The following is a 27,260-nucleotide window of genomic DNA, read 5'->3' as shown; positions in this document are numbered from 1 at the left end:
AACGCAGCGTGTCCCGGAAGTGGCTGTGAGCAGCATCTTGGGACTGTCTGCTGTGTGCCGGAGACTTCCTCTTCACCAAAATGGCGGGCGACGAGTCGGGAGTCACTCTCGGGCAGCCGCATCTCTCCAGGCAGGATCTGACCACCCTGGTGAGTGACCGTCACCGTCTGCGGCCCGGCTGGCTGGGGCAACGGCCTGAGCGCTGTGAGTGGGGATGGAGGCCAGGGCAGAGGGGACCTGGAGCGGTGCCGAGGCTGTCCTCGTGCACTGGCCGGAGCGCAGGCCCAGGCAGCGGGGGGGATTCCCGGGGTCAGCACTGCGTCCTAATTGCTGCTCCTCCTGGCCGCTGTGTGCCCCCTGCTGGTCCCGGCAGCAGTGCAGGGGCTGCATCCTCGGCTGGCTTATGCCCGGGCTCATTGCTGACTTGTAGTTGTTACCCCCCCCCCCCCCCTTTCCCAGTGTATATGTCACCCTGATAATGGTGTATGGCCTGGTGATTATAGAGCATATATACATTAATGTCCCTTCCCTGCAGTGAGGGGGCTGGTGCACAGGTAACATTCTGTTTGAACAATGTATTGTTCTCTGCTGCACGTATTGGTGATGTATGGAGTCCTATTGTGAAAAACGATATGCCTATTATTTTTGTGATTTGTGCCTGGTAATGGAATCCTTTTAGCTTAGCAATAGGCAGTGAATTGCCTGACCATGAGATATATATATATATATATATATATATATATATATATTTTATATATATCTCTCTATCTATCTTGTACATAGGATGCGTGTAAGCCCTCTCCTAGTCGTTTATGGTACTGTCTGTTATTTTATTGTCTAAATCTATTATAAATCGCTGCTTTCCTTCCCAAAACCATACAGGAAATCATAAGACAGGATAGTACAACTTAATCCTTTTAATCTGGTCCCATTTTAAGTGTCTTTAATATCACATCAGAGAAAATTATCATTATCTCATAATTATCGTTACTGTGTGAAATAGCTCTGATTAATAAGGTTGGTGTTGACAGGTGGTGCTTTATATAATGTTGGCTACACAAGCTGCACTATTCGGCAACTGGGCAGATAAAACCTATGATGCATCCATTTGATATTCTAATGAATAAATAAGCCTCATATCTTGCGTGCTTGTAAGTGCAGTGAGATGGTGAATGCAAGAACAGGCCTGAAGACTCAGGTGGTATAACAGATTAAATTAAGTGTGATAGCTAGCGGAACAGGCTCTGGCAGCTTCATCGATTAACTACCACTAGCGGATATCTGCTTGCATCTCTATAGGCTGTGAGCAGAAATTGGCTACCGTAATTGGCTGAAAACACGGAATGCCATCGGCTTAAGGCAGCTCGTGCATAATTGAACGGCTTCTTTGTCTGTGGACAAATTGGATAGTGATCCCATCACTTGGCTCCAGCCCACGTGTTACCAAATTAAATGAGTTTTCAGCTAGTTCAAACTTGTGCAGGATCTGACACGCTTATCTTTCTCTGGTGACATATGTGGATGGCCAAATCTGTGATGCACAAATCCCAGGCTTTATTATTATGTCCCCATGGACTCTATCTCTTCTCACCTCTTCCTATATCATCCTCTTGGTCAACCTACCCCTCTCCTCTGATATCTTCCTCTTGTCTTCCCCAGTTTTAAGAATCTTCCTCTAAATTATCACCCAATCTCCTCCATGCTCCTTGAGTGGATTGTCTACAATTTGTTTCTCTCCTTTGCTCCTGCTCTAGTCAGGATTCCCATCTTTCTATGTCACCAAATCTGCCCTCACTGGTTACTGAGAACCTCCTCACTGCCCAATCCAAATGTTTGTTTTTGTTTTCCTCGCCGGTAGTTCTAACGTAGCATGGAGGTACTGTATGTTTTTGGTCTTTCTTGCTGTAGTATGAACCCGTGACTAACTAGTCGTAGCCCAGAGTTCATTGCATGGAGCTGCAAACTGCTGTGGTAGCGCTTTTTTTTCAGGATGCCAGTCACTCAGTCTAAGCTGTGAAGCAGCAGCGTGTAGTAAAAAAGACAAAAACACAGCGAGGAACCATACAAATCCTGGTCATGCGCAAAAACGCAATTCATATAATGTTATAAAGGCAGTACATGAAATAGCAATTTTATAAAGTGTTTCTGTACAAAATAAGTCTAGAAATCAATTCTATTAATTCAAGTCAGATGTGTAAAGTGCGTCCTCCGTTTCCTTTCTTGCACTGGCCGCACCCAAATACGGCGTTTTTAGTTGCGCAAAGCTGCTAAACCCGTCTAGACTATTGGGCACAACAAAGAAAATGTGTGAAAATCCTGTCTTATTTCACATCTGTGCTCGCCACCCCAGGAGGGGGCGAGCGGAAATAATGGCCACCAAAAAACATTGCAACCCACCTCCGCTTGTGTAGCAAATGTGAATGATACCTCCTGTGCAGAAGTGGTAATTGTGCGTATGAGGATATCGCACTCTGTAAGATGAGCCATTAGGTGTGACTACATTGCTTCCATCTGATGTAAGTGAGTACAGTATGAAATTTAAGTGGCCATCATGGGTGGATATTTACGAGAGACAAAAGGCAGCCAGTATCCTTTATTTAAACACAAAACAAAGTTAATCCCCATAAGTGAAAACAGAATTGTAGTGCAGTGTCCTCATAACAGTATAAAGTGGTAAGTGATGTAATTCAGAGAGCAATGCAGTTATTTCTGTATTTGTAGTATTCTTTGCTCCTACGGGTTGATTCTATTACCTGCGATATGGATGAGCGAAAATATTTGCCATATATATACGGTACCCTCTAAAGCATTGGTACATTGCCGATTTATGTGAAAACAGACAATGGCGATCTAGGAGGTCCTGCTGTGTCGTTCCTGAACGTGATGGGTGGACGTACATCGCACCTAGTTGAATTCACCCCATAATGTTTAGAGCAGTTTATGTTGGTCCTGCTGGTTGGTTGTTGCACATCTTACTGGTTGCTTTTCTGTCAGTTTGTAGGTTTTACAGTCACCCGAATACTACCTGACTTTTGTTTACTTGTAGATTGTTGTTCCCAGGCATCCACTAGCTAGTATATTGATTTTATAAGACATGTTCAACTCTTGATAGGGCTATAAATTTGCTGATATGTTTTTTGTTTTTCTGTGCAAGTTTTTTTTTTTTTTTGAAGTGTGATCATATTTACTTATAGATGCCATTACTTATCGTATCTTCTTCATTGTTTTATTTTCCTCCAAAAACAACATTGCCACTTAATGACTACGCCTGGCTTTCAAGGGAATCTTAGTCTGAAAATAGTACTTCAGTGACCAGCTGGACGTTTCTCACTGGAGTTGTAGGTTGTGTTACTGTATTTGAGTGTGCGATAAGCTTTAAAAATGTATATTTGTAAGTGTGCTCTAGAGGCTGATATAGTGATCTATACATTATAAATTGTTTCAGCAGGCAGGAAAGTATTTGAGTATAAAACTAACAGAGCTGTCTCCTCTTCTAATAAGTGTTTATTGTCTTTAGATAAACATCTGTCACATGGCGTAACCGAACCTTTGATTATCACTGGGTGTTTGTGTGGGACCACGAGACAGTGCAAATGTGATGAGTTGAGATCTATTTATAAAAATAAATAAAAAGGTTTAGTGTGTATATACAGTCAGGTGCATAAATATTGGGACATTGACAGAATTTTCATATTTTTGCCTCTATTCACCACCACAATGGCTTTGAAATGAAACAAACAAGATGTGATTTAACTGCAGACTTTCAGATTTTAATTTGAGGGTAATTACATCCAAATCAGGTGAACGGTGTAGGAATTACAAAAGTTTCTATATGTGCCTCCCACTTTTTAAGGGGCCAAAAGTAATGGGACTATCAACTCAAAAGCTATTTCATGGACAGGTGTGGGCTATTCCCTCGTTATTTAATTATCAATTAAGCAGGTAAAAGGTCTGGAGTTGATTCTAGGTGTCACATTTGCATTTGGAATCAGTTGCTGTCGACTCTCAATATGAGATCCAAAGAGCTGTCACTATCAGTGAAGCAAGCCATCATTAGGCTGAAAAATCTAAACAAAACCCATCGGAGAGATAGCAAAAACATTAGGTGTGGCCAAATCAACTGTTTGGAACATTCTTAAAAAGGGAGAACGCATCGGAGAGCTCAGCAACACCAAAAGACCCGGAAGACCACAGAGAAAAACTGTGGTGGATGACAGAAGAATTATTTCCCTGGTGAAGAAAAACCCCTTCACAACAGTTGGCCAAATCAAGAACACTCTCCAGGAGGTAGGTGTATATGTGTCAGTCAACAATCAAGAGAAGACTTTACAAGAGTGAATATAGATGGTTCACCACAAGATGTAAACCATTGGTGAGCCTCAAAAACAGGAAGACCAGATTAGTTTGCCAAACAATATCTAAAAAAAGCCATTACAGTTCTGGAACAACATCCTATGGACAGATGAGACAAAGATCAACTTGTACCGGAGTGATGGGAAGAGAAGAGTATGGAGAAGGAAAGGAACTGCTCATGATCCAAAAAACTACCACCTCATCAGTGAAGCATGGTGGTGGTAGTGTCATGGCGTGGGCATGTATGGCTGCCAGTGGAACTGGTTCCCTTGTATTTATTGATGATGTGACTGCTGACAAAAGCAGCAGAATGAATTCTGAAGTGTTTCGGGCAATATTATATGCTCTCATTCAGTCAAATGCTTCAGAACTCATTGGATGGCGCTTCACAGTGCAGATGGACAATGACCCAAAGCATACTGCAAAAGCAACCAAAGAGTTTTTTAAGGTTAAAAAGTGGATTGTTATTCAATGGCCAAGTCAATCCCCTGACCTGAATCCGATTGAGCATGCATTTCACTTGATGAAGACAAAACTGAAGGGAAAATGCCCCAAGAACAAGCAGGAACTGAAGACATTTGCAGTAGAGGCCTGGCAGAGCATCACCAGGGATGAAACCCAGCGTCTGGTGATGTCTATGCGTTCCAGACTTCAGGCTGTAATTGCCTGCAAAGGATTTGCAACAAAGTATTAAAAAGTGAAAGTTAGATTTAGGATTGTTTAGTTTGTCCCATTACTTTTGGCCCCTTAAAAAGTGGGAGGCACATATAGAAACCGTTGTAATGCCTACACCGTTCACCTGATTTGGATGTAGTTACCCTCAAATTAAATCTGAACGTCTGCAGTTAAAGCACATCTTGTTTGTTTCATTTCAAAGCCATTGTGGTGGTGAATAGAGGCCAAAATATGAAAATTCTGTCAATGTCCCAATATTTATGCACCTGACTGTATATTATTATTTTTATATATAATTTTATTTTTATTTTTTTCGAGTGTGTGTGTATATATTTATTGCACATGTGTTCGGAATTTTGCATCACTTTGGGTTTAGTTGTAATATATAATATTCTAATCAACATTTTTCTATTTACAGGATGTCTCCAAATTGACGCCCCTTTCGCGAGAAATCATCAGCAGACAAGCAACTATTAACATAGGTAATATATTTGTATGCATGGCACATGTGTATGCCGATACTGGGCTTAACCGTTACTGTGCTTCCAGATAATTATGATATAAATGAAACTCTCAGAAATGGCGCTTAGAATTTCAACAAAGTAAAAGCAGCTCTGAGGAGGGGTGTCAGGCCTTCTATAGTCCACAAAAAATACAGAGAACTGAAAATATATTGCACAACGCTTATAACACCCAATTAAAAATGGGTATTAAAAGGAATACATAAAATATATATAATAATTCCTGAGATCAGGAGATTTTAATATCAAATTATAAACTTATATATTTAAAAAAATTGGAGCAATCGATCCTTGTTTCAATGGAATATAACATGGAATGGTATACAAAGCAATAATCAAGCCCACATGGAATGATGGTAAATGTACATTGATAAGCTGGAGTCCCAAGTTTTTTGCCCTCCGTGAACGGAGATCTCCTCTTTAATGCTTAATCAGTGAGGGAATAATATCCCAAAATCCTGTGGCTGTTAGATGATATTAGAGAATGTCACGCTAAGTTGAATCGGCTGTAATTAAGCAGATGAGATAATCGCTGTATACTCACCATCCACTGGGGTCCGGTAGCCAAAGATGCAGCGTATTTAACAGGCTGGGTGGAATCCCATAGAAGGAAACCTGTGAGTGAGAGATGATTAGCTCTCTATGCGGCTGAAGTCCTCCGGAACAATGAGCCGGCTTGCTGCTGTGGCTGAGCGGACAGCTGGCGTGACTAACTGGCATGAGAGGTAAAGTACTGTTGTCTCATGAACAGTGGTGGCCAGTGTGAAGAAGCTGTGTCCAAAATCCGAATGGGTAGCTCCAAAGACCAGATGTGAGAAAGTGACAATGGCTGACGCGTTTCCCCGTGGCTCCATCCATGGCTTTGTCAGAGGCTAGCCTCCTTCTCAAATCTGTCCATCAGCAGGTGTGTATGGGCGGTCTGCAGACCGCAAGTATACACGCAGCCGCGAGGAGGGGGGCGGGAGACGCAGCAAGACACAGATGACGGCCATCAGTGTGTATGAACGTCCATCATCTGCAGATATATCTGTCAGGTGTGTACCAAAGCGGCCTCAGGCAGGACACTGAGCTACACTTGGCTTATTCTAAGGGGACATAGTTACCCTCCATTCAGTTGACTGTGATATACTTAGTGCTGTATAATGTAATCAGATTTTTCATGTAATAAGTAATAGCTTTCCTTACAATGTGGCTATTCTCATGGTCCCATTCCCAGTATAGCATGCCGACACTCCTCTTCCTGACACAGGAATGGTGGACAGTAGTCCGGCCATTCAGCTGCAGATTGTGGGACCACATGGAACAGTGGTGTCTCTAAGGTTGAGAGTCAGGACCTGCCGACGTGTGACCACCTTAACTGTCTGGAATGTTCAGTGTGGCTTATGTCATATGCTGCTATAATTGGGTCTCTGTGAAAGATAATTGTTCTGATCATTGTCTAAACATTTTCCCTCTAGATACAAATTCCCATGGTCATTTCTTTGGTTGGCTGCGGGTGCAAATATCTGATCTTTAATATAAATACTATAAGACCATGAACGGAGAGTTGCTAGCCAGTTAATGCACATGTCCCCCCTAGTTACAGAATGCGGTAGCTCAGTGTTACTCACAATCTTCTGTCTTTCCTTTGTGATGGTATTAAATGTAGGCTTCATCTTTTATAGGTACCATCGGTCACGTAGCCCATGGTAAATCAACTGTAGTTAAAGCCATTTCTGGTGTACACACTGTCCGATTTAAGAATGAACTTGAGAGGAATATTACTATCAAGCTTGGATACGCCAATGCTAAGGTCAGTTCATTGTACTCTTGCATGATTGCTACATATGCAAAATTACCAATGGCAGTCCCAGAAAATTGCCCTCATATTTCCACATACATGGCCCTAAACTATCGGCATGCTAGAAAATGCGGAGCAGCCTAAAGGACCACTGATCCCCAAAATTGAAATTTTCATATATGAACAATGAGGGCAGATATACATGGCTCAGTGTTAAGCTGCCATTCTGCTACAGCTCTTTATAATAGTAATGCCTTCCCACCCAATTACAGACACTACAACATATTAGGTGTATGTATGGGATCAGATACCGAGACTAAACTGCTATAACACTGGCCCTGCTCTGGTGTATATACATTGCTGCTCAGGTGTCAGAACATGGCGGGTATAATTATAAACACTCCCATTACTTCATGTATAGTGTTCAGCTCGGTAATGCATGACCTTGGATATAAGTTGTGAAATTGATGACTGGCTTTTCCAGAGTCTTTGGGCGCATAAGACCCGAACATTATTCGGGCACTAATGGATCCCCCCGGGGCTCTCCAATTATTTTATTTTATTTTTTTTATTAGGGACCCCGAAAAGTGCATTGTTTTCACTGTTGCGTTGGCGAAAACACACAGGATACATAAGTTCAGACCTATGTGTTTTCGTCCGAAAAATCCTATATTTTTCAGCCGAACAAATAGGATACCAGGATTAAAAAAACGGGGATTATAGGCGAAAAATCCCTTGTTTTTCTCTCCCGAAAAAAAGTATATTGGGGCTAATTGGATAAAACGTCATTTGTATATAGATAAATGGATTGATAGTTGATAGTCTTTACACTTCATATTAAGGCCAACCTGCAGAATTATATCTGAGAGCCACCTCACGCAGCCTGTACTCTCTATGTAGAATTACACATTCAGTTTATATAACTGGATATTCTTTTTGTCCCTGTGAGCTGCTCCTGTCTGTATCATCTGCATCCTTTCAGTATCACAAACCTCCCCTGGATCTCTGCTCTTTATCCTCCCTCCTGCACACACTGTATCATCTGCATCCTTTCAGTATCACAAACTTCCCCTGGATCTCTGCTCTCTATCCTCCCTCCTGCACACACTGGATCATCTGCATCCTGGCAGTATCACAAACTTCCCCTGGATCTCTGCTCTCTATCCTCCCTCCTGCACACACTGGATCATCTGCATCCTGGCAGTATCACAAACCTCCCCTGGATTTCTGCTCTTTATCCTCCCTCCTGCACACACTGTATCATCTGCATCCTTTCAGTATCACAAACCTCCCCTGGATCTCTGCTCTCTATCCTCCCTCCTGCACACACTGGATCATCTGCATCCTGTCAGTATCACAAACTTCCCCTGGATCTCTGCTCTCTATCCTCCCTCTTGCACACACTGTATCATCTGCATCCTTTCAGTATCACAAACCTCCCCTGGATCTCTGCTCTCTATCCTCCCTCCTGCACACACTGGATCATCTGCATCCTGTCAGTATCACAAACTTCCCCTGGATCTCTGCTCTCTATCCTCCCTCTTGCACACACTGTATCATCTGCATCCTTTCAGTATCACAAACCTCCCCTGGATCTCTGCTCTCTATCCTCCCTCCTGCACACACTGGATCATCTGCATCCTGTCAGTATCACAAACTTCCCCTGGATCTCTGCTCTCTATCCTCCCTCCTGCACACACTGGATCATCTGCATCCTGTCAGTATCACAAACTTCCCCTGGATCTCTGCTCTCTATCCTCCCTCTTGCACACACTGTATCATCTGCATCCTGTCAGTATCACAAACTTCCCCTGGATCTCTGCTCTCTATCCTCCCTCTTGCACACACTGTATCATCTGCATCCTTTCAGTATCACAAACCTCCCCTGGATCTCTGCTCTCTATCCTCCCTCCTGCACACACTGGATCATCTGCATCCTGTCAGTATCACAAACTTCCCCTGGATCTCTGCTCTCTATCCTCCCTCCTGCACACACTGGATCATCTGCATCCTGTCAGTATCACAAACTTCCCCTGGATCTCTGCTCTCTATCCTCCCTCTTGCACACACTGTATCATCTGCATCCTGTCAGTATCACAAACCTCCCCTGGATCTCTGCTCTTTATCCTCCCTCCTGCACACACTGTATCATCTGCATCCTTTCAGTATCACAAACCTCCCCTGGATCTCTGCTCTTTATCCTCCCTCCTGCACACACTGTATCATCTGCATCCTGTCAGTATCACAAACCTCCCCTGGATCTCTGCTCTTTATCCTCCCTCCTGCACACACTGTATCATCTGCATCCTGTCAGTATCACAAACCTCCCCTGGATCTCTGCTCTCTATCCTCCCTCCTGCACACACTGGATCATCTGCATCCTGTCAGTATCACAAACTTCCCCTGGATCTCTGCTCTCTATCCTCCCTCTTGCACACACTGTATCATCTGCATCCTGTCAGTATCACAAACCTCCCCTGGATCTCTGCTCTTTATCCTCCCTCCTGCACACACTGTATCATCTGCATCCTTTCAGTATCACAAACCTCCCCTGGATCTCTGCTCTTTATCCTCCCTCCTGCACACACTGTATCATCTGCATCCTGTCAGTATCACAAACCTCCCCTGGATCTCTGCTCTCTATCCTCCCTCTTGCACACACTGTATCATCTGCATCCTTTCAGTATCACAAACCTCCCCTGGATCTCTGCTCTCTATCCTCCCTCCTGCACACACTGGATCATCTGCATCCTGTCAGTATCACAAACCTCCCCTGGATCTCTGCTCTTTATCCTCCCTCCTGCACACACTGGATCATCTGCATCCTTTCAGTATCACAAACCTCCCCTGGATCTCTGCTCTCTATCCTCCCTCCTGCACACACTGGATCATCTGCATCCTGTCAGTATCACAAACTTCCCCTGGATCTCTGCTCTCTATCCTCCCTCCTGCACACACTGGATCATCTGCAGCCAGTGCTGTACTTGCTGTACCCATCTGGGTTGCATACAGTGGACACTGGCAATGTGGGTTTTTCGATCTCCTAAATTAACCTGTGTGTTTTTATAATGCTGGGGTTCCAATAGATAATGGGGCAGATGACTGCGCCATACAAAAAACACTGCTGAAGGTGAGCTTCTCAGCTCACCTCTTATGGTTTACAAATTCCCATTAAGGGTCATTCCATGTCAAGTGGACCAGAGGTCCTTACCGGACCATCTCCAATTGTGATAAAATTGTAATGTAACACTAACTTTGGGAAAATTGTAGTTCACAACATGCAATAATGGCAAAAAGTGGGGGTGAGTGCAATCGTCACCGACTCCGCAGTGCACAACCATCAGGTGGGGAGGATCTTCAAAGGGTGGGATAAAAAAATGTATAACTTCAAAGTCTCTTCTACTTTTAAATCTGATCAAATGTGCTTCAGGTCCTGAACTGCAACATCCATAATATGAAAGCCTATTTGCATTTGTACAGTATGGGCTGCCAGTTACAGGATTGGCTTCTTTGGGTGGAGATTGGTGCAAATGCTGATGTAGGATTGGTGCCATTGCTTTGTAGCTTGGGTATTGTTACTGACCAATCCTTTCATTGCAGATCTACAAACTTGATGACCCTAGCTGTTCCCGGCCCGAATGCTATCGCTCCTGTGGTAGCAGCACACCTGATGAGTTCCCTGCAGACATGCCCAACACCAAAGGCAATTTTAAATTGGTCAGGTAATGAGCTGATATTTGTGTATACTACCAATGACTGAATAGTATCCTGTTACTGCAGATTGCCTAGTGCTTCATGTGCATTACATATGAAAAATAGAGGGGCACAGAAACGTGAAGGAGGGAGGGGTACCCTGTGTGAGGCGGATTACTATTTAAGGGAGATACAAGCAGGGTGAAACGTTGGTAAAAGGAAAGTTCAATGATAGATGGTGTTCGAAGTCCTTCTGAATTTTATCTTGGCTAGAGCTAGGGTTGGCATAGGAGCAGCTGAGGTTGTGCTGGTCAGTAGCTGAATCATTCTGCCAGCGGGTTATAATGAGAGCAAGGAGATAGACTTTGGTGGTATGTCAGAGATTGCTGATGGGATTTGCTCAATGATTGGATGTGAAGTCTGAATGAAATGTCTCCAGAACACCAGCATAGGAAGTAAGTGTGAGGTTTGTGGTTCTGGCTGTGATGGAAATTTCTGGGACATTAGGCTTATTAGATGGGTGAAACGGTGGCTCCTGTGCTTGGATAAACCCAGTTTAAGATTTATACATTTATTTATAAAGCACCAGCATATTACACAGCCCTGTACATTGAGGCTATTGTAATACAACTAAATAACATACAATAACATAAAAAGGTAACCGTGTGCAAATGAGAGTACAATCAATACATTAAGTAGTGGAGTTATAATTTGTAGCGGATGTGAGGAGAGTGAATGGCTAGTTACTGACGCATTCTCAGCCAATGTTGAAGAAACCATCGGTATCTGCCATGTTAGCACAGCTTCCGGTAGTGTGGTACATTCGTAGGAAAGACAGTTAAAGGTTAAGACATGAAAGATTAACAAGTCACTGGGGGCGATTCAATTAGCATGAGCCCAGAGCTCTTCAATTACTCTAGTGGTAATACAGCAGTTAGGGGGTGATTCAATTGGGCGCAAGGTTAAAAAACCTTGCAGGCAATTTTGGATTACCGCGTTTATGCATGCTCCTGATAGCCACAGTATCCAATTAAAAACAAAGTGGTTGCAGAGGTTGCAGAGTTAAAAACCCTGTGGCGCGTAAAAAATAAAATGTTTAAAAAATACCACCGGACCGGGGATCTCAAGTGGTCTCCGTGGCTTCCCGTCCAGGTTGTCACTGAGGAGAGGGCTGCTGGGAGGAATAAGTTCACGGATCCTATCTGTTAACGTCAGTTCCTGCCCGAAAACAGATCCTTATCTGGCATTTTTTTTTTTTTCAGAGCCTGCTGAGTTCCTGGAAAGAAATGCCCGATAAGTGGGGGGAATTGGCTTGTTGGAGGGGGCCAGGCCCCCCCGCTGCCCCCTTGTCAGCAGCCCAGCACACGCCTGTATGTGCTAGACTGCAGTGGGACCAGGGAGACTGGTGCCGTGCTTTTTTTTTTTTTTCTAAGGGGGTTGTGGCCATGCCTCCCGCAATTAGGCCATGCTCCCGATAAGTGCGGTCTTCGGGGCAAATTGAATTAGCTCAGGTGTTCAATTATCCATCAGTAAATTACAGCAGCTAATTAAATCCTCCCCCATAGTGTAGATTGTAAATTATAGGATAAAGTAGTTGTCAGTGGAAGAGGGTAATTTGCTAGTTTAGTAATGTCAGATTAAGTGATTGCAAACTGTCAAATATATTTATTTATTTTTAAAGTTAGGTCTTGCAAGCTGTTTAGTAAATGTATTTCATTACCGAGCATTAATTCATCCTCCGTTCCTGTACCTGAAACGTTCCTCTCGTTTCCCTTGACAGGCACGTGTCCTTTGTGGATTGCCCAGGCCATGATATTTTGATGGCAACGATGCTGAACGGTGCAGCTGTTATGGATGCCGCCTTGTTGTTAATAGGTGTGTTTGACTACTTCTGTTGTAGAGGTTGCATTATCATGACTTGTGACATGAGGTGAAGGGGAGTCTGACTGAGCAACCAATTTGCAATAATTTGTGCACATCGCTGATATTTGTAGTAATGCGACATCACTCATTGTACTGCGTAACCCAACGGGGGCGCAAGGTAATATAAGCACTGCCATAAGCGTTCCAAAGACACATGATCATGACTTTAAGCACCAAAGAAACGCTTTATTTGATTGGTTGTGTGAGTGTTCCTATCCATTCGTACGTGGTACATTATAATATCATTCCTGTGTGTCGTTTCAAACCTCCCCTGAGCTGGTTAATGTAAAACAAAACAAAAAAAACAATTAACTCATCATGTACAGTATAACATATCTATGTTAAGGACAATGTAAGTATGCTAATCTCTCATTAAAACCTATCATATATTGCTTTCTGATAATTTTGTGTTTGTTTTTTTTCCCCTTTCTGCTTTTTTGGATTTCCAGCTGGCAATGAATCCTGTCCACAGCCCCAGACCTCTGAGCATTTGGCTGCTATAGAAATCATGAAACTAAAACACATCCTTATTTTACAAAATAAGATTGATTTGGTTAAAGAAAGTCAGGCCAAGGAACAGTATGAGCAGATCCTTGCATTTGTACAAGGTGAGATTTGGTTTCTGTTCTGTTATGCATCACGAGAAAAGTATTCTGGGAGATGGTCACCTGTGCTGAGCACACAGTAGGTGATATATTAAGACCATCTGGAATTGTGTACACACAATATATCTGTGAAAGATGTCTTTTGGAAGATATCACATCTGCTAGTGTGTACACGAGACCGACCCATATGCTGGCCACAGGAACCAGTGATAATGACATCACAGCTGGTTCTTCTGGATAGACCTATCAGGCGGCTGATTGGTAAATGTGTATGCACAGTATCATTTGCATAACCTTGCCAAAATGGCAGATCATTTGGATGGCCGGCCAATCCATTAGTGTTCCAGTGTGTACCCACATTAGATTTGTCTGGTTGGCTTGTGTAGTGTACAGCTCTCTGTTCTACAACTACCATGTTGCAAAGGCCAATTATTTGTGTTCAGGTTGGTAAACCAATGCGCTAAACTCACTGATCATCTGCCATATATCTCTTCAAAATGCCAGTAGCTAAAAGGATGTGAGTAACGCTAGCCAGCAGCAGAATCCAATATATATGATACAACAGTAGTTTAATCTCTTAATATACTTTATTTATTTGTCAGGTAATATATTTTATGATTATGTATTATGGGTCATACACTAGCTGCTGCATGCTTTTTGTTTTCTTTCTTTCTTTTAATCCCTCGTAGTTTTTGCCATGTCTAGGCTCCTATGCCTAACTGGGCTGTACAAAGTCTTTCTGAACCTTAGCGTTCAATAATCCCTATTCACAATAGAGATCGCTTAGGCTGCATTTTTTTATTTGGCCACAAAAAGGTCACACAGTACCATCAGCATGGAAATAATGCCATATTCAAATATTAAACAGAAAAAATTGTCTGTTAGTCACCACTAAATATCTGTATCTAGCAAAGTGAAAGATTTTGTTTAAAACATTTAAGCTTGCAGGCCATCAACAGCAGAAATGAGGAAGCCGTGTGACACTGGCCTGCAAGCTTAAATCTGGTCATTAATCTCATTAAAGACCAGATTTTACTCCTTTCATTTCAGCGTGCCAGGAGTTTAACACACATCTCAAGACTTAAAATCCAAATCTTTGTATTAGTGCATTAAACAATAATCAATATTCACAGTATCTGTTTGAAAATTGGTAACAAAAATGAGTCCTAAAAATATTTCCTTAAATAGTTTTCTTTTGAAAGAGTCAAAGAATAAAACACACAAGTAAGAATAAATATCTTCAATAGCAACGCGTTTCGCGGGACTGTCTCCTTCCTCAGACAGTTACCTTTTATTTCTTTGATTTGCACCTTACCCTCATTATCTGTAAGACAACAGTGAGGTTCAGGTCTAGACAATTTATGGGTCTCCAGGTATTGTGAGCTACAAGTCCCAGCATACCCTTCCAGCTATGAGCTACAGTCTGTCCAGGCTTGATTTACTGTAGTCACTGACCATATTAAGTGGATAGGTTTTGGGATTTACTGAGTAAAAAAACCATTTGTCTCTGTTGCTGTAACAGGTACAGTTGCTGAGGGGGCTCCGATCATTCCGATCTCTGCTCAGCTGAAGTATAACATTGAGGTAGTTTGTGAATATATTGTAAAGAAGATCCCAGTGCCTCTACGGGACTTCTCATCTGAGCCAAGACTTATTGGTAAGTTCCGCACCTTCCTCCAGGGCACCGGTGTCTGTTATGTCTAAAAGCCATATTTACCTTGCTTTAAAATCTGTAATTTCGATCATTAAATGAGGCTACTGCTAAACCAAATTCTGCATTGCACCAGGAGTATACTCTATGTAAACGGTTTCTGTGGATCTGCCAATAATAGATAAAAATTCATATACAAAAAGGTTTAAATAAGTGATTAGCTCACAGGTATAAATTTAGTGGGGAAGCCTCATAATCCAAATACTGGATACAGATTTATTATTAGCCATATTTTATAGAATGTGACATTGTCTTGCTATGTTAGTCTTGAACACTCATAATAAATGTATAGTTTTTTATTCTATGGGGCAGACTCCATTAGCTGCGGGTGATCACCAGAGTGGCTTTCAGGATGTCTCGCCACATTTCTGCCTGCAGCCTATGGAGGTGCGAGCAGAAATCTGCTACCGTAATGGCCCTCAATGTCAGGTGCGTGTGGGATATGGGAGGTGCTGGGACAGATATAAAGAAAATGTTCTGCACACCGGTCACTGCATATTGCTATTTGTTTCTATAACTGGCAGAAAACTGTTAATCAAATGTTCCGATTTTTATATTCTTCCAGTTATCCGATCTTTTGATGTCAACAAACCAGGGTGTGAAGTTGATGATCTAAAAGGTGGTGTAGCTGGAGGCAGTATTCTAAAAGGAGTATTAAAGGTATGGAGATCACCCAGTGACCTGAGTGTGACTGCTCGAATGCTGTAACCCTAGCGCGCTCTGCCTGTGGGGATGTGAATTACTGCTGCTCTGACATACAGGAATCCTGTTCATTAATTTGGTCTCACTACCTGAGATACTTTGGAATATTTGATAGGGTTTTTGTTTCTTATCACAAAAAACTTTTGTTATCCAGCAGCTGCACCCAGTGCCCTCCAAGGAAACCCCACGACAGACCATATACATCATGTAGTCAGATGCCACTCAAGGTTAAAACAAACACAGCATACTGTATACAACGTTTCAAAGTAATGCTGACGATGTGAAATATAACAGAGGTTCTTAAACTCTGTCCTCAGGACCCCAAACAGTGCATGTTTTCCATGTCTCCTCACAGAATTACAAGTGAAATAATTAGCTCCACCTATGGATCTTTTAAAATGTCAGTGAGTAATGAATACACCTGTGCACCTGCTGGGTGACCTGTGTGGGGTCCTGAGGACCGAGTTTGAGAACCTCTGGAATATAGCAGTGATTCCCAGCCTCGGTCCTCAAGGCATACTAACAGTCCTGGTTTTGGTTATATCCATGATTGTTCACAGATGGTTAAATCATAATAACTGAGGTACTAATTAAGTCACTTGTGCTCAAGTATGGCTATCCCTAAAACCTGTACTGTTATTAGTGTGCCTTGAGGACTGTGGTTGGGAACCCCTGGAATATAGTGTATGAAAAAGTGTGCATATGTGCAGCTAGAAGAGTGCTTTGCATTGTGGATTTATCTTGTGAGAAAGGATTGAATTGTAAACATATTTGTGACATTACCTCCTTGAGGTACAGAAGATGTTGACACTGTAGGTTAATTAAAACATTTGAGCTGCTGACCTAGTATTCTGAGCTACATGTAATCCTTAGACAGTGGAGCACAGTGTAGTTACTAAGGAAGGAGAATACACTATAAGGTGCGATTTTAGTAACCAACGATTTTCGTTCAGACTTTCCCTTGAAAAAGTGAACGAAAATAGTTTCCAAAAATCGTTGGTTACTAAATTAATGAACAATTTTGTCAACTATTTTCATGAACTATTTTTTAATCTTGCATATAGTGAATGGACATTGTTCATCGTTCATTCTGTACAACATGAACGATTTTCTGAACGAAAATCGTTTGGACAGTCAGAATGGACGATGAACTACAAACGGGAGTGCGCTTGGACGATTATCGTTCACCCCAAAATATTAGCAATTTTTTAAAAAACTTTTTCGCTAACGATATCGTTAAATAGTTCAAAAAATCGTTACGTGTGTACGCACCTATAGAGTGATTTTTATCTGTAGTTACATATATGCAGGACACTTCCCATAACCATATCAGAAAACCTACCGCGTACAGCTTGTACAATTTCTGATTATTCCATGTTTTAATAGGATTATAAGGACACACATTGTGTTCTTGTCTGCAAGATTTAGGCCAATCCCTTTATATTATACATGACTGATGGCTAGGTTTGTTTGGTCTTGGTACAGTAAATTAGGAAGAATTTAAGCAGTGTGTAAATAGTTATGAAGTCTCTGAGGAAATTGCAAAGTGCTTGGTCCACACTACTGATTTTTTTCAACTGCTGCATTATAAATACTATCCCTATAGCGTTATAACCATTCAGTCGCTGCCTTTTGCAGTTGTTTGAGTTTTCCTTAACAGGGCTGCTTTCTTCTATGATGCAGGTGGGGCAGGAAATAGAGGTTCGTCCCGGCATTGTATCCAAGGACAGTGAAGGAAAACTCATGTGCAAGCCAATCTTTTCCAAAATAGTTTCGCTCTTTGCTGAGCACAATGACCTACAGTATGCCGCCCCAGGAGGCCTTATTGGTAAGATACTGCATTGGTGCAGTCATGGGTAATACTTATTATCTGTAGGTAATACTAAGCACTGCTGTGTATTTATGATGTCTGTACAAACTGTGTCCATTCTTTAGTTGTCTTTTGTTTATTTTTTATAGTTTAGCTAGGAAATAGAAATACTTCAAGAAGTATTTTTGTTTTGATGCTTTACTTGATACAGTTTTAGTGTAATGCTAATTTCTCCTTCATCCACTAGGGGACACTGGAGTTCAAGACAGTGGGGTATAGACGGTGGTAGAGCAGAGCCTGGCACTTTAAATAATTCTGAAGTGTGACTGGCTCCTCCCCCTCTATGCCCCATCAGCCCCAGTTTTTAGAATGTGCCCGAGAGAGCCGGTCACATAGGGCTGAGCTCCAGCCCACACTTAGTATTTTTTCTTTTATTTCAACTTTATTTTAATTTCTAGCTTTCACAAAGCATTGAGGACAGGCTGACAGAGTATTGCGTCTGTCAGCCTGCTACATGGAGGCATCAGGAGACCCGCCTCCACTAAAAAGAGTGTGTGTCGGAGTCCCAGGCACCCTGGCAGTAGCTCAGGGAGGACACGCCACAGCTTAATATAGAGGCTGTGTCCGTGCTTCCGAATGCCTAGCCGCAGCCCTGATGCCAGCAGTGGTAAGTATAGCTCTGTTCCCCTTATGGGGAACGGAGTTTAATCTGCGGCCCCTCTGCCCCCTCCCAGGCTCAGGTGGTATATACTGTAGTATAACCCCTCCTGGAATCCTGTTATAACGCCGCTACCGTTGTTATAAGGGGCGGAGGTACCGCGCATAGAGCGCGGATACATGTACAGGGAGACTGTTCAGACAGTCTGTAATGTTGCTGCCTAGCAGCATGCCTGATCCCTGCACGATGAGCGCTGTCTTACTTTATAGAGCCTGACAGCGCTCTGTTTGCTGCTCTCACGAGAGCCGAATCCTCCCTCTGCTATATCCCCACGGGGAGGGAGCCTGCCGCGACCCGCTACTCCCATAAGGGAGTCTACATTGCGCAGCAGAGCGGCTGTTCCCTGCCGCGCTGGCGCTTGAAGAAGCACTGGGCTTCTGCAGGGGGAGGAGCACAGCCGCCGGAGAGCGATGCTGTTATTCACAGCGCTCTCGGCTGCTGGTTGCGGCGCCGGAGATTGCACCGGCGCTGGCTACAATTGGCCGCATGGCGGGGCTTAGGGAGCTGCTCAGCGCGGCTGTTCCCTGCCGCGCTGGTGCTTGTAGAAGTGCTGGCTTCTGCACACAGCCGCCGGAGAGCGAGGCTGTTATTCACAGCTCTCTCGGCTGCTGGTTGCGGCGCCGGTGCTTGTATGAAGATGCACCGGCGCTGGCTATTACGTTCCCGCTCCCCCACTCGCATTATGCCTGCTATACCAGCCATTGTTTGCACCCCGCCCGCTTATTGATAAGGGGCGGAGTCTAGTCCATGCTGGCGTGCACAGATGCCGCCATTACCTCCAGCGAGTATTCTAAAACAGCATATGCACCTGCCTTAAAAGGAGCCGGGGCTTATTGCCAGCATCTCCTGCATCCTCACTCTGGAGTTCTGTGGGGGGTGCAACCCTTAACAGGGTTGTGGGTTTTATTCCCAGTACGTCCCTAACTGTTTGGAGTTTGTATGTTCTCCCTGTGCTTGCATATGGCCTCTTCCGTTTTTTTCTTTACTTAAACCTACAGCACCTGGTCTTATTAGGTTTAACGGCACAACTGTGGAGTTTGTAATTTAACCTGCAGTCTTTATATAGATTCTGGCTCTGCCTCATCTCTGTTATATTGCACGTCGGTAGTTCCCCTACGGAACTGGGTAGTGTACTGGTTTAATATTATATTTAAAAAAAAAAAAAAAATTAAGCACAGGGAGGAACATGCCACAGGCTAATATAGAGGTTGTGTCCACGCCACTTTGCCCACCACATATCTATCAGCGCCTACGGCCACACGCCCGATCTCGTCTGATCTTGGACGCTAAGCAGCGCCAGGCCTGGTTAGTACTTGGATGGGAGACCGCCTGGGTATACCAGGTGCGGCAGGCTTATTACATTGAACATCTGGGGCAAATATGCTTGATGTGTAACAGAATAATGCAGTGTGTTTCTTCCATCTATAGCTGCCAGAGATCACTCTGCCTAAATGTGTATAGTATGCATAGTCGGGCCACTGTTCTGGCTGCTGCCAGAAATTACGGTTATTGCATATCTTTAACTCAAGGTTACAAAAAGGGTGCGTCCCATCCTCAGGCTTATGCCTCACATTGGCTCACCTTAACAATGAGCCGTACTCTTCTCATGCATATATGTGGCTGCACATATGTTAAATCTCAACAGCCTTCGGTGCTTACCTTAGAAGGTATGCATCTGTGCATCTATATGGATTTATATCTTATTTATTCCCTTCGGCAGCACACACAACACGAAGTAGTAACATATGGCCGTTGTGGTGGTTGGCATTGCTGTCTCGCATCACTGAGGTCATCTTTTGATTTCCATCATCTGGAGCCAGAAGGGCACACCTGATAAGGCGAGTACACCGGTAAAGGAAGGGTCCCAGGATGGCAATCAGTCTGGGATAGTACGTTGCTAACATTTCCTGCCCCAACGCCGTAGCAGAATGACAGCCACGCGCGGCACATGAGCAGTCTCCCTGCGTGGAGGTAAGCCACATGTATGTATATACTTGTATTTTAAACTAAACCCGGCGTTAAGACCGGGGGCTCAGTTCCTTCCATGGCTCTAACTATGGCCCATGTTATATTTTTCAAATTATATCGTCACCTACTAATCTTGTATGTAGGTACGCGTAGGCATGTGGGGATTTGTGTGTGTAATATATATATATATATATATATATATATATATATATTTTTTGCTTCTTATCCTTACCATTAAAGCAGGGGTAGGATATGTTCTTCTCAGTTTTATGTCTGATACCTAGCATATTTAAAGAGGATGCTACGACGAGAGGCTGGACTCTCCTGATCCGGTAGTTTGTTCTATAACTCCGCTTAACACCATCTCTCCCTAGGGATTGGGTGGTGTGTGTGTATATGTATATAATTATGGATATGTGTAGGTATGCCTATACTTCCACAATCATTAAGGTACATATTCCACGTCTGGAAAGCTGCCAGGGTTTACCAGAAGCTGTCTGTTATACATATTATATGGTGGCTCTATAGACTAGAGTCATGTTCTGCAGCTTACATAGGATAGTCACAGGCTCCTACGGCATTGCTTCTAGTATGGACTCTATACATGTCCTGGGGCCTTCCTGTATGTCCACACATGTATATGTACTTACACCCGCCTCGGGTTATAGTCCTGTTTCCATCAGTCTATATCTATGGCGTCCACTTCGGGGGACCTATTAATTACAACTACACTCTAGGGCGCACTTAGTAACCAACTTGTAAGACACTAGGAATGCAGTGTGTGTATATATAGATATAGCATGCTGATCTCCTATTGCGGGATATATATATGTGTGTGTGTATATGTATGTAGCGTGCTGATCTCCTGGTGCAGGAGTTTGACAACTGACTTACTATGTCGGTACTAACTCTTCCTTTCAAAGAGTTTGCCTTTTCATGCAGCTATGTTTATGTGTGTGTATGTGTATATATACTGATATATTCCCGTTCCTTGTATGAATTTTCCTAATAATTGGAGAAATCTGTTTTTGGACCTGTCTGGCGTTATCACTACATATATATATCTCTTCTTACTTGGGATAATTAACGCATTCTATGTCTATGTACAGGTACCTTTCCCAGTATCGATTCTGGTACTTTATATTATTGTCTTGTCGCATATCTCAATAAAATGGGTATCTGATGGTCCCTTGGGTACATTTCCTATCAGTACATAGAGAATCCAGGATCTATTCCATCCTCATGGCTTATTAGTTAATTTACGTGAGGCCTAGGGCCACCCGGCGATATAGGCAGGGTCTGGCCTGAGTTGTATCAGATTGTGGGCGTAATACACACTTCACCATTATAAGTGTTAATGTAAGGATACACTAGCAGACCGTTTTTGGGGTATGTGTAATCTCTATATGGATACATATCCCTAATGGAACAGGCTCAGGTATAGCGTCCTGTTGTACGGCCTTCTTGTCTCCACTAACAATTTGCTAGTTTCTACAGTATTTTCTTCTGCAGCATCTCCAGACTGAAGTCCGTGCTGTAGAGCATTGATCTTTGCCCACTGAGGCTACTCTCTGTACCTGTCGTGGTGGGTTGCTGTGAGATGAATAAGGTCAGTGACATTCTACATAGCGTCCAGAGGGTTTCTGGTCGCTCACAGGTAAGCGGGCTTACCCCACTAATACCTCGGAAGATGCTTCCTTTTCATGCATCCTGACATAGCTGTTATTCTGTCTTACGCACCCTAGCTGCTGTCCTAGCAGCCTTCAGTTCTTTTAAATCAGTTGGCTGTACACTTTAGAGCTTTCCTGGTATGTAGGTGCATAGTTGTAACATTGAGATTTGTGACCCTATTCTACTGGAATCTGTTGGGTTTATGGACTGAAGCGCATCTATGGGCTAATGCACATTTTTACTATAAAGTGTGACAGTCTCTATGTTCCATACAGGGGGCCTGGTTTGTTTCCTGTTCAGTATCTGTTGATAAATTCAGCACACTGACAGGTACCTGAATGGTACCTTCATAGTTGTCCTAGTGCTTTAGCCTTGCGGATGGGATACTTCCCTATATTGGTAACTCTCCCTGGGTGGAGGTGGCATCCGTGCTCTTTTTCTGCTAAGGGTATCCTGGGTGTTTTCATACTATGTTCAGGCCAGTAGTTGGTACTGATTACACTCTACCATCATGTAGGAAGTTGTCTGCTGTTTGACAGGAGGGGTGGTACTGCCGTCTGACCCACTGGAAGGAATTGTAGTCTCAATCCTCTCGTATCCGCCTCATGCCCAGTGGGATCGCCACTCGTTGATAACTTCTATGGTCTAAACCTTACACTGGTTACCAACCCTTTAGTAGTTGGACCTCGAGAATGGTTCAGGGCGACTGTTAGGTCGTGACTCTTGCCTCCTTGTTTGCTTGGTTAGGAGTCTGTGGACGGGTTCAGCTCCGTCTCTGTATATTGGTATCATTATACTTTTATCTATATGATTGATGTCCCGCAGTGCTGGGATTCTGCTGTCTGAGACTGTTGCAGCTTCCTGTAGTTGTCGCTGGTACGGTTTTCTCGAGTTTTGTTCTCATGTTACTGCCATTCTATGGATTCTAGTTGGGGTTTTTCTGCTCCCAGCGGTCTTGCTTGGTCTGTTTTTGGCTGAGCTTACGGTGTTCTGATGCTTCTCATCTGCGCCTACTCTCTAGCCGTATTCCATTGAATTTACGCTGTAAGTTGTGGAATGTCTGTGACTGTTCAGCAAGGAGCTCTGATTGTCTCCTGGCTCTACGACATGCCTCCAGTCTTGGGCTGTCCCTGTTTCGGTTGGCCGAAAGGTCGGCAAGTTCTCCGCGCTTCCCACCCGGGAGGTTCGCTTTGGGACGTCCCCACGGTCTTGAACTCCAGTGTCCCCTAGTGGATGAAGGAGAAAACAGGATTTTGGTACTTACCGATAAATCCCTTTCTCCGATTCCACAGGGGACACTGGACTCCCGCCCAGCGCTGCGTTCCTGCCGTTTTGTTGGGTCCTTATCTAGTTGTGTGACTGCATGTGTTCCCTGCAGTGGGTTCCTCTGTTCTCCTTCAGTCGGTATTGTTCCGTTCTGTGGTCTTCTCCTTACCGTCTCCTCTCAGGCTCAGTTCTTAAAACTGGGGCTGATGGGGCATAGAGGGGGAGGAGCCAGTCACACTTCAGAATTATTTAAAGTGCCAGGCTCTGCTCTACCACCGTCTATACCCCACTGTCTTGAACTCCAGTGTCCCCTGTGGAATCGGAGAAAGGGATTTATCGGTAAGTACCAAAATCCTGTTTTGTAGCCTGCGCCGTGGCTTTTCTTTACAGTAATGCAGCATTTTAAAGCTCAAACACCGTAACAGGGCTGTGGAGTCCGAGACGACAATTTTGGGTGGAGTAGGTAGAATTGTTCTGACTCCAGCACCAAGATAAAATCTTATAATCTGATATAAATATCGGCGATCCTATAAACACATGAACAGGTGTGTTGGTAGTGGTACAGGAGAGAGGCTGAATATTAATGTTCACCCTGATCCGATAATTGTATAGATGTGTACCCAGCTTTAGAGTTGGTGCAAATTGCACTTTTTGAACAAACCATGTAGCGCTGCAAGCAAGGTGTGCAAATGCATGTTTTATTTAGCTTGTAATTAGGATACTGTATGATGTTACATACTGCAAGCACATATTGGTCAGCTCTATTTTATTCTGTCTGCGTCTCTATAACAACTTTACATTATATTGTATATTTTTGTGTACAATCAGCCTAAGTAGCCTGATGATTTATGTGCTGGTGATGACAATGCCTTGTGCTACAATTTACTACATTAAATTTGTTACTTATAATATATATCGGGAGGAATTCAAATAGCAGCGGCACTTTACCTCCGGCTGATTGATCCCCGGGGCTAATTCAATTAGCCCAGGAGACTGCACTTATCGGGGGCGTGGCCTAATCATGGGAGGTGTGACCATGCCCCCCAATATAGGGAATAATAATGAGAAATTATTTGCCGGGGGGGGGGCTGTGAGTATATGCGATCAATGTGATTGCTCCCCCCACAACCGCTCAGCGACAGCAATCTCCCTGGTCCTACTGCAGCCCAGCAAACAGCTAGGTTGCTGACTGCAGCTTATCGGGCATTTCTTTTCAGGAGCTCGGCTGACTCCGAAAAAAAAAATTATATATTTATTTTCCTGATAACGCTGGCGCCTGGCGGAAAACACAGTTAACACACTGGATGCATGAACTTATCACAGATCTATGTGTATTCACTCGATAACCGATTTTCAAGTGAATAAAACTGTATCTTAATTAAATTGCCCGAAGGCAATGCAAGCGTTAAAATCCCATTTTACCTGCCCGAAAATGATCGGATCTAATTGAATTCCCCCCATATTATATGCATTTTCCATTCATTAAAGAGTCAGACAGTAGTAAAATAGAGGAGTCTGCATAAAAGCTTTGGTGTAGCGACTGCAGCCCTGGACAGTATAGTATTCTAACATTAATATATTTTCTCCAAATCTTTTGTACAATTTCAGCATTATTGTTCTGTTGTATTTATTGTAGTTCTGAAATTGACCTTTATGTTTATTTTATTCATTTTATTGTATACAGGTGTCGGTACCAAGATTGACCCAACCCTGTGCCGTGCTGACCGTATGGTTGGACAAGTTCTAGGTGCAGTTGGTTATCTGCCGGAGATATTCACAGAGCTGGAAATCTCTTACTTCCTCCTGCGCCGTCTTCTCGGAGTCCGCACAGAAGGGGACAAGAAGGCCGCAAAGGTGAGGGTTTTCTCTATAGATAGGTGATCATATGAAGATTGTGCCATATTGCTACTAACGTCCGTGTACTCGCACAGTGTAAAGCTTGATGTGACTTGTCTTTTAGGTGCAAAAACTGTCTAAGAATGAGGTTCTGATGGTCAACATTGGTTCCTTGTCCACTGGTGGTCGTGTCAGTGCCGTAAAAGCAGATTTAGGAAAAATTGTGCTCACAAATCCAGTGTGCACGGAAGTAGGCGAGAAAATAGCTCTGAGCCGGAGAGTTGAGAAACATTGGCGGTAAGATTCTTCAGATAAGCGCTCGGTAGAATGGAAGTGGACAGCTGTGTTAGTAGTAACCGCTGGTTTAAACTTTCAACTTTAAGGGGGAAATGTGTAAAGAGTGCTGAAGTTGCTCATAGCAACCATTCAGCTTTGAGAGAGCATTTATCAAGTACATTATATAAAGTGATAGGTAGAATATGATTGGTTGCTATGGGCATCTTCTCCGCTGTTCACTTCACTCTTTTTATGTCTTGATACATTTTCACCATAGCTTTGAAATTTCTGCAATTGAAACTTGAGACTAAATTTTACCTACAGAGCAGTCGTGCGGTAACATAAGTAATGCTGGAATTTTTATTTTTTTTCCCTATTTAGACTAAAATATCAATATATAAACATCACAAGGTTGTGCATTGAGACTTACAGTGAATGTTTAGAACGGGGTGGGCAATAGACAGCCCACCAGCTGCTGTTGCACTACACTTCCCAGCATGCCATGCCACAATTTCAGCATGCACTGATAAATTGAGGCAGGGCTTGCTAGGATGTGTAGTCCCACAGCCGCTGAAGGGCTGCCAATTGCTCACCCCTAGTTTAGCCATATGAATGAAATAAGTGGTGTAAAATGACAGCACCACCAACCTAGCACCAGTTCTGCCACACAAGAGTGAAATATCCTCATTGTCTAAGCAACCATTTCTTTTCCCATCAGAATGTTTAATGTAGTAGGAATTACAGGATTAATTTATATGGCCTTTACATATATACATGTTACATCTCTGGATGCATAGTTGTATTATAGCTGCTTATTACGTTGTCCATGAAGTGCATACAGTATTATTAATCCAGCAACACAACAAAAGCTCTAGTGTGCTACTGTCTAAAACGCGATAAGTTTAGTATCCCAACGGGTCAGTGCTTAGAATCCCGGCAACAGCATCCTGACCGCCGGTGTCCCGAAGGTAAGAAGCGGGCTTAGAGTTTAGGAACCTGGGAGGGGGAGGTAAAGTTTAGGCACTGGGGGGGGGGGGGGGGGGGGTTAGCGTTAGGCACCGGTCTCCACGTCTGGTCGGGTTTCTGAGCGCCGGCTTCCCATACCCAACCCGTCTAAAACCCTTTTACATTAGTGACAATTGTGAAAATGTTACAAGCAGCTGTTAAGTAAAAACTTATCCGGTTCCAGTTTTTAGTTTCACTTTACTATTCAAAGCTTAACAAAGGTTATTAGTGGAGACAGAATCCCACAGGACAGAGTTACTGGAGGACGAACAACACAAGCACCATGATTATTTTTTTGTTTTTCTATATATAAAATGTTGCTTCTTTCTTTGCAGTTTGATTGGCTGGGGTCAGATAAGAAGAGGTGTGACCATAAAGCCAACCGTAGATGACGACTAGCCGGCAGAGATGCAGACCACCAATGCTGCTAAAATGTTTTAAGAAAAATCCAAAAACACCGGCCAAACACTTATGGAGATAACGCTACCTACCAGGATAACATCGCTCTTCTTACACCAGAAGTTCAACATTTATAGCCCCAATTTATAATTTATAATTGAGCAGTTTTGCAGCACAAAATGAACACTTGATGCTGTCCAGAGACCTTCTGCTCTGTAACCCAGCAAGTTCTATGCTTTTATTACAAAGTATAATACCAAATTCTTCAGTCTTCCTGATGAGCCTCCAGTCTTCAGGACTTCTATCACCAATGAATGATTGTCAGCAGAATAAAATTCAAAAGACCAA

At 43.3% G+C, this 27,260-nt stretch overlaps 1 protein-coding gene across 1 annotated transcript; it reads left to right on the top strand.

The window, feature by feature from the left end:
* Positions 1-27,260, top strand: EIF2S3 (eukaryotic translation initiation factor 2 subunit gamma). The gene is made up of 12 exons (XM_088454302.1): positions 1-149; positions 5,447-5,510; positions 7,214-7,341; positions 10,930-11,051; positions 12,803-12,897; positions 13,395-13,553; positions 15,073-15,207; positions 15,827-15,921; positions 17,647-17,791; positions 25,081-25,250; positions 25,357-25,529; positions 26,849-27,260. Exons 1-12 carry the CDS (start codon positions 81-83, stop codon positions 26,910-26,912), a joined length of 1,419 nt encoding a protein of 472 aa, XP_088310428.1. The 5' UTR covers positions 1-80; the 3' UTR covers positions 26,913-27,260.

The sequence above is a fragment of the Taudactylus pleione genome, unplaced genomic scaffold, assembly GCF_031769625.1.
Source record: "Taudactylus pleione unplaced genomic scaffold, aTauple2 ptg000040l, whole genome shotgun sequence".
NCBI classification, from domain to species: Eukaryota; Metazoa; Chordata; class Amphibia; order Anura; family Myobatrachidae; genus Taudactylus; species Taudactylus pleione.
Note: the sequence above shows the minus strand (reverse complement) of the source record. Positions and strands in the feature narration are given on the sequence as shown.

Bases quoted from the DNA above. Each gene is read 5' to 3' on its own strand.
- EIF2S3 (XM_088454302.1), top strand. From the start codon at position 81: ATGGCGGGCGACGAGTCGGGAGTCACTCTCGGGCAGCCGCATCTCTCC. The intron at 150-5,446 runs GTGAGTGACCGT...TTCTATTTACAG, and splicing joins GGCAGGATCTGACCACCCTG to GATGTCTCCAAATTGACGCC. The intron at 11,052-12,802 runs GTAATGAGCTGA...TTCCCTTGACAG, and splicing joins GGCAATTTTAAATTGGTCAG to GCACGTGTCCTTTGTGGATT.